At 44.3% G+C, this 8602-nt stretch overlaps 1 protein-coding gene across 3 annotated transcripts in view; it reads right to left on the reverse strand.

Moving 5' to 3' along the window:
- Positions 1–8602, reverse strand: part of ABL1 (ABL proto-oncogene 1, non-receptor tyrosine kinase) — a 78906-nt gene that overhangs the window by 48593 nt on the left and 21711 nt on the right. The window contains exon 2 of one of the 3 annotated variants that reach the window (XM_017745579.1): positions 1812–1877. The exons of the other annotated variants lie outside the window; for them this stretch is intronic. Within the exon in view, the coding sequence (XP_017601068.1) occupies positions 1812–1877 (66 nt within the window). The remainder of the gene's footprint in view (positions 1–1811; positions 1878–8602) is intronic. 3 annotated transcript variants of the gene reach the window in all.

The following is an 8602-nucleotide window of genomic DNA, read 5'->3' on the forward strand; positions in this document are numbered from 1 at the left end:
CCTGCCATTCATTTCCTCACACTGCAGAGTAACACGTGTTATCACAAACACTGCAATATCTGAGCCTAAGAATATGGAGCAGATGAGGAGCTTGGAGACGCCAGGAGAAGAGCAGGCAGCAGGACCAGAACATGTACGTGCTAAGAAGTGCAGGATGGCTTCACGTGGGCCAAGAGTTCAGAAACCACAGCCCTGGCTCCATTACTACTGCAAAACGAGGACTTGGAGGGTACCTGCAAAACTTGCTTTAATCCTTATTTTCAGTCATTCGTTAAAAAAAAAAAAGCACACAGAGCTTTGCATTCTCTGTACAGACATTGGGAGCTTTATGTTGAACCACATGTGAAAAAGATAACTAGTGTTAATATATGCAAACAACTTTATTTAGATATAGATTTTTAAATTAGTATTTGCACTATCTTGGAAAGACAGAGGAGTGAGGATCCTGCCAGTTCTTAACAAAAAGAGCAGATTTTCTATCAGAAAAACACACTCGGTTTTACAAACTGTGAACTGAAAACTGCACACAAGGAATGCTTTTGCTCACTATCAAGTTACTGGTCATTTATCACATTTCTACAGCTAACTAAATTTCTTTTTCTAATTTTTTGTGTCTCCTGGTTCACTCAAAGCAACAGAGAAATGAGCCACAGAGTCCTGATGTGGGATTAATGCATTGGTGTAGGAATTTGGCAAACTTTTAAACTGCTTGAAAGCTCTTTTCTTCCAATCAGACTGGATTGGCAGCCCGTGAACCAAGGACGCACTAAGGACAGCGATTAGAAAAGTGTCAGGAATTATGATTCAGAGAGGTGAATCACCAGCAGCTCCCCTGGGGGGTGGATTTGGGATAAGCATACCCAAACTGCAGCCCTATGCCAGATTACACAACCGCGGGCAGCAAGCACAGGATCATTTACTTGGAGACAGAACTCAGGTCCTCGTTCCCAATCCTCTCCCGGCGGAACAGCACAAGGCGCCTGCTGCTCTCGCTGGGTTGTTTCCACTTGCAGCCTGAGGTTTCTCTTGCCCAAAGCCCACACACCAGCACGGCCCCGCTGCCAAGCACGCGATGGAGCCCTGGCATGGAAGTTGGACTTGATCTTCTCAAGAGCTGTTTGTTATTCAACAGCCCCAGATCAGCCAGCTTCACTCTGACTTCACACGGGAAGAGCAGCAGTGGTGTGCTTTAATCCTGGTGTGCTCCACTCCACTCTTTCCATTCTAGACGGTGCACCACTCCACTCTTGCCATGCTAGACATTACCTTTGCACAGCACAGGCTTTGATTTTGCCCAATAGTTTTACCTCTAAGAAAAGCACATCCCAAGCTCAGTACTAGGTCAAATAATCTGCAACACTTTCAGAAAGTGCGTTTTGTTTCATGGGAAGCTCTGAGATGCATTTTTATGAGGGTCCTTTGAATCACAGGTGTGCAAACAGGGAGAGAAATTCTGCAGCCCGTATTTGAAGACAGGTGATGGCTTTTTGCTCAAGTAGGATCAGTGGAATTTGGCCTGCAGTGCTTCATCCAAGCAGCCATCTGATCTCATGACTAAGTGCATGCAGAGCAATGGGGGTGGTGGGAAGGAAGAGATGCAGGAAGATGGAGCTCTTCTAGTAAACATCTGAGCTCTCTGGAATCAAGGCTGTGCTATTAAAATGAAGCCACTGCTGGTTTTCCACTATCTTTCCCTCTGTTTATCTCAGTTGCCATGGCTCTCACTTGAATCATCTGCACAAATTGCATACACATGTCCCAGGCCACATTATTTCCACTCGCTCCACAGCTCCAGATCAACTTTCACTCACCTGGCAGCCACTCGTGCCAAGCAGTGTCATCGTGGCCAGCGACGGAGCGCTGCTTCACGGACACCCCTGGTTGGAAAACGATGGCAGTTATTTCAAAAAGGCTGATTAATGTTTCAGGAATTGCAGAAAAGGGGAAGAACTCAGAAAAAATGGCCTCATGCTATCCTTCGTGACCTGGGTTCCAAGAGAGCGGAGTCTCTGGTGTTGACACAACCAAGAGCTCTTCTGGGGCAGCTGGAGCAGGCCAGCTTTGAGCTGCTGAAGCTGCTCCCCTGCTCCTTCAGTGTATGAGCAAGATTGAAAGGAATGGAATCAAAATTCATCTCCCTGGCACATCAAGCTATCTAAATAATCCAGTATATTGTCCTCTGGCTATGGTTCTGTGCCACGTGTTCCAAACTAATGACTTACACAATCCAAAACTAGGTACCAGCCTACTGAAAGAGGGTCAGACCCTTGGTGCTGCTGATCCACAGCTCTGAGAAATACACTGTATTATGCTGGAAACTTGGAGCTTGACAAGGTAACCCTAAAGCATCCTACACCTGCAGTAATAAAGATGTATTTTCTGAGTGTTTCTCTTTGCATCAGAGAATTTACAGAAAGGAACCACACCCTGCCTTAAACACAGAGCATGAAAACCAAGCTCTACCACTGCTGCCATGTCAAAATCAGGAATATGGAAGATTTCTGCCCTCTCCTCCCCCTTCCATCCTCTCCAGACCATTAAGAATCAGAAGGCGAGATCTGACACTGTTTGAAAGCAGCAGCTGAGGCAGCACTGCAGACAGGATCCTCTGCCCAGACAGAGGATCTACTGCTGCTGGAGACAGAAAGACGGCTTAGAGAGACTGCTGTCCTGTGTCAGAGACAGACAGCAGACACCCACACCACCAGGACAGGCTGCTGCAGCTCAGGTTGCACAAAAACAAGTATCCCTCAGAGTTTGTCTTGGGAATGACTTTTTGCCTGGAACTGAGCAAGATGGAAACATAAGAGGACTGCTGTCGTGGTTCCAGAAGCCAGATTTCCCCTGCTCACCTGTGTCCAGCCCTCAGCTCAGGGAAATCTCGCTCATCCGAGCCAGTGCTGTGCAGGTACCTGTACTCCCCGAGCTCAGAAACAGCTCTGAGGTATCATGATGCTGAAAATGGAAAATCATTTTCTACAACACCAATGTTCCTGCCCTGGGAATTTAAGAAACAAGCAAAATACAACAAGGAAACTTCCACTGTAATGTTTAATCAAAACACTGTAATGTTTTAATCGAAGGTTGCATTAGGTGAGGAGCAGGCCCAACATCAAAATCTCTCTGTTGCCTTCAGCAATCCCATTAAGCTGGTTTATTCTAGAGGAAACTAGCCTTTACCAGGTTTTCTTTCTGTCTGTTTTATAATCCTGCAATAGAGCTGCAAATTAATGAAAGAACCACTAAAAGGGACAGTTGTGGCCTTGGCAGTGCAGGGTTAATGGTTGCACTTGATCCTGGAGGGCTTTTCCAACCTCAGCAATTCCATAATTCTGTGAAAATCACTAGCGCTTTGACTTTACTGGGTACCTCCGCAATTCTGCTCTGAACTGAACACAACACAAATTATCTCACTTTGCAGCACACCAGATTTCAGAACCCAAGAAAATTGATCCAAAATTCTTGAGATTACTGATTTGCTTCAGGACTATCACTGCTAGAAAGGTTCTCCTGGCACCAGCAGCATGAAATCCACTAAAATAACTTAATACTGGATGGGTTCATGAATGTTTCAACAGGCAAAGTGTTGCCATAGAGCAGCACAAAAAGAGCAAACTTAATTTTTTATTTTATTCTACTGCTCTGACATTCTGGGAGAATTTTGCCAGATTTGAATGGAAAGAGAAGATAAAGTGGAATGATTCAATGAAGATATTCTGTGATTAGTCCAGTACAGTATATATGCTGGTCTCACCAGCTTCTACTGTGCAGGAAGATTGACAGATGAGCTTTCCCTGCTTCTCCCTCTATTCCTGGGTTAAATTTGGCTATCAGTTATTAGGTGTGGACCAGCTACCATGCAGACACTACCCAGGAAACCTGCCTGAAACATATTTTCTTCACTTGAAAAAAGGCCAGCTAACAAATTCACTGTCTAGAATAAATTAGCAAAAACCTCACCAGCACCAGGATTGTGCCTTTGCATGGAAAGATGAGCAGCATGGCCTGAACAGCCTTTAAGACACTGCTCACAAGGTGTGAACGTGTGGATGTGTGTCACCCCTGGTGACAACCTGAGACACATTGCAGTGATGGAGACCTGCCATTTACCACGTTTGACTGCTCCACAAAAAAGTCCCACCAGCACATGATATTCCAGGGAGTGATTTAATGAGAACTGATAACATGGTATTTAGAGCAAAATGGCATTGAGGAGCTGAACCCCTGCACTCTATTTCACATGCAAACAAATCCCTGAACTGCATCCTCCTTTACTCTGAGATTTGCTGTGGAGAAACACACACTGGTCAGTTGAGCTCAAACCTTCCTTTAGTGGTGATGATTTTATTTTAAAAGACTGTCACCAAGTGGCAGAGCTCCGAACGGCTGCACAAGGTCAGCAGAGCTGCAAACACACCATCAGCTGGAGCAAGACAACCAAAAATCCACTGTCCCAAGACATCTCAGCACACTGAGGGAAATGTCAGGATAGGTCGTGCAACTAAACCAAAATAAGCCATGGGAAAAAAAAAAATTATCTCGGAAGGAAACTTCAAATACTGCGAGGTTTGTTCATTCAGTATAAAAACTGGTAGATTCAGTTTCTGATCCTTTCCTTTGAAGCACAAAAATCACTGACAACAAAGCCTGATGACACTGTTTCATGTGAAACAGCCACCCTGGGGGCTGTAAAACAAAAAGAAGGAAAGACACAGCCTCCCACTTTAATCTGCAGTTTGAGTCAAAATGCAATGTTTTATACCTGACATGAAGTGATACAAGTTATTTTTAACTATTATACTTAGTGTTTTCCCAAAGCACTACAAAAGGCAATTTTTAAGAGTACATACATCTACGCAAAGCAGGCATTTGAGGATTCATCTATTAATCAAGCTGGAGCCTGGCTGGTGAAGCTGCTGGCAAAACCATTGTGCCCACAGGGATGGAAGACTCCTCAGCTGCATCAGGCACACTGTGATCCGTATAGGAAGTACAGGATCGATTTGTTTCATCCCATACTTGTAAGTAGCCATCTGCACTAAAACAGTAGCCAGGCTGTGCTTTTTGTTACTCCTCCCAGCAAAAACGCCACTGTTTCTCTTTTAAGTTGCTTATGATCTTAATTCATTTGATGCTGTGCTCTCTCTACATGTAACTGAAGGTGAATAAAGACAGGGAAGGGCATTGCCAGGAACCACCAAGATTTACATCAACAACAACCAATTTTCATGGGTTACTGCTTATATACAGACTATATCCAGAGAACAGAGACCATCAGAGCACACTGATGGAGCACATGATACCCCAAGTAGTCTCTTGACAACTGCTGCCAGTGCTTTAGAAAGAGCTTTGATGCACCATCATTAAAGCTACATCAGCTCTCTGGGTCTAAACTTGCAGCAAATAACAGAATCACAGAATACTCTGAGTTGGAAGGGACCCATAAGGGTCATCAAGTCCTGAAGCTTGGAGATAATTTAGGCTACCTGTGCCTGCTTTCCTGTTAGAAACTTACCTTCTAGTTTATTTGGGGAGTAAACTGAGTTAACATGGAATTTTCTTTGCACTCTCTATTCGTTACCCAGAAATCCAAAACAGTGTTAAAGATCTGGGAAGACCTTCAAGAGTAAATTGGAGGTAGTGACTTTCTTGCAAGCCTCCCAGCACAAAGCTGATGTTTATTTAGGCCCGCTATAGGGTTTTCTCTTCAATCAACAAAGTTTCCCGTCTCTCAGAAGTTACAGAAGTTTGACAGATTTCCATCTTCTGTTCCAGGCTGGCAGGCCCAGCTGCAAAGGATTCACCAGCTGCTGGATTCACCAGCCGCCCACAAAGGAATTGCTCTAAACAAAGAGAAGATGGTGCCACATTTCTTCTGCAACTGACAGCGTAGTTAAAAACAGCATCACCTGAGAGAGGAAAACATCAAATCTGCAAACTGGAGTCTCTGTGCTTCTGCTGTGGCTGCGCAATGCAGTGAAAAACACAGTCTGCCAGGCTGAATGAAGCCTGGTATTTGTTACAGCACAACACACCTGCATGCCAGGGCTGAAAACAGGTCGGTTTAGCTGCCCCTTGGCTGCTTCCAGCACCGGAGTTGGCTGCCACAGCCACAGGGAACCCATCAGACCCACACTCCAGGGCACTGACACAGACAGGGACATCTGTGGATTCAGGAGGCTGGGAGCACCAAGGAACTCAACTCGTGCCACAGAACCCACAAAACAATGATTCCACTTTACTAATTGCTCTATTCTAGATCCCAAAAATGATGCAAAAGAAACAGCTGCCAGCCACGCCCTGAAATAACCCATCATTTCCACCATCCTTCTTGTCTCTCTCAAAAAAATAAATCCTCCTGCCATAGCAAACTGATCTGGAAGCTTTACAGCTCCTGAAGGAAATCTTGCCTCATGCCTAGAGACCTTTAAAAAAAGCACTGGCAGCAGAATAAATTATTTACAGTACTATTTCTGACAATATCATCTCCATAAATGATACAAGATTGAAGGGTTTAAAAATGTGTGCGTGTGGCATAGAGCCCAAGCATGTGTCTGATAGAAATATTGATTAACTCTATTTCTACAGACTCTGTAAACAGTCTGATGAAAACAGAAACTGCAAGTAGATTGTTTTTTTTCCTTTGCTGTAAAGTAGGACAAAGCAATCACTCCACACGCTCAAACTAAGCCAAATTAAAGCAGTTTCGGACATTTACAAAATTATTTTCTCTTTAAAGCAATTCAATCTACATGTTGTTTACCTGATTCTAATTCACAATTTAGTCCACTTCCCCAGAATAACTCAGTCAGTTGAGGCTTCTGGCTTGCAGCAAGGTTCCTGCTGTTTACTTAAGTTTTCCAGCTGGGTTGAATGATATGCAAAGAGGTCTGAGGACTTGCTGGAGGTCATACAGAGAGGAAAGTCAGTTGGCTCCGCTGGCGTAATAGCCCTGCACTTTTACAGCTCCCAGGACTTTGCTCTAAGCACCAGGCTAACCTTCTCATCAAAAGATATTAAATCTGTTCTCAACATTTCAAACATTCCCCTGTTCTTAGGAAAAGGCACTTCCCTCCATAAAGAGTTTGAAGCAACCCTGCTAAAGGGCGCGATGAAAATCTGAAGGCACTGAGTGCACATGCTCACAATTAGAAAATTCAGTGGAAACTGCCAATGTGCAGTTTTCCATTTTCAACAGCAGAATTTCAAACTTACTTAGGCAAGTAATATAAAAGTAAGGAAACTGAAGGGGATGTTTAAATAGAGCCTGCCTGACTATTTTGTTTAAAGGAGCTATTTTCATTTTGGCTAGAATTTATAGGGCAAAACATCCCAGGCAATCCATAATGGTCATCAGCCTTCAATTCATCCCACTCCCTACATGGCCAAGGACAATCCAATGCATTTCCTAATGCCTCTGTTCCTGCAGAGCCACAAGGAAGGTAGGGAGTTCTCCCTCAGGTTTTCTCACCCCTGCAATTCCACCAGGATAAACTGGTCTGCTAAGCAGGGCTCTGGAGCATTGGAATGGCTGCAGAGCTTTTGATTTGTGATGTTTGGTGGCCTTGTCCCCAAGCAGCAGCAGGGGCACCAACCACTGGAAGAGCAATTCACCTCTCCTGTGCCACTGCAAATGTGCTTGACATAAACAACCACCCTCCCCCCCGAAGCACTGACAAGACAAAAGCAAGGGCTGTAAACTCCTATTTGAACACAGCACTGACACTAAAAGAGATTAACAATGATATTTTGGAGAAAAGGCATTTTGCTAGCAATTCAACACCCACTCCCATCCATTGGGGCAGAACCATTACAATCCATTCTCCAAGAACTGCAGGGCTCTCCAGCAAAAGACCTTCCCACTTCATCGCTTCATCCCAACTGGCCTCTTGCCCTTCAACATTTATACTTCTGTCATCTAAAACCCACTGATTTTCACTTCCAAGCTCTTCAAATTCATGCCCTGATGTTCCTCAGCTCCTCTTCTCTTCCATCCCAGAATAATTCAGGCAATTGTACTTCTGAGATCTGCTCTGCCAGCTCAGCTGTTCTAATGCCCTCTGGCTCCAGTGTGGCTCCTCAGCCCTTTCTTTTGCTCCTCCATTGCACCAATATTGCATCAGCTCCCATTTCTCAGTTTAGTATTCTTTAAACTTTCTTCTTCTTTTCAACCTTCACAGTTTATTCTCTTTATTTTCTCCCAGTGTTCCTTACTCTATTCTCCTAATGGACATCACCAATTAAACCTTAATTATATCTCATACCAGCAGCTGTTCTCAGTCTGATGAGCACACTCTAGAAGAAAACCGAAGGCAAAAGGTCTTGCCTGTTAGACACTTTGCTATAATCCAAAGGTCACACATACAGACACATAACCCAGTAATTTACACTTACTCCAGCATTACAGGTTTCTTTTTCTGTTTAAATTACTTTAGAAGAGGTTACCCTACCCTTAACAAGGTTAAGTATCTTTGCATGGTGAAGACTGCACACGTCTAAAGCTTGGCAAGCTGTGTTGCTAGGACAGCAGTGCTGGCTGGCTGGTTCAGCACATCAGTCACAGGATGAGTCTTTTCTAGGTGCCATCCCCTCCTGACACAGC

This window comes from Corvus brachyrhynchos, unplaced genomic scaffold (assembly GCF_000691975.1).
Source record: "Corvus brachyrhynchos isolate BGI_N302 unplaced genomic scaffold, ASM69197v1 scaffold59, whole genome shotgun sequence".
NCBI classification, from domain to species: domain Eukaryota; kingdom Metazoa; phylum Chordata; class Aves; order Passeriformes; family Corvidae; genus Corvus; species Corvus brachyrhynchos.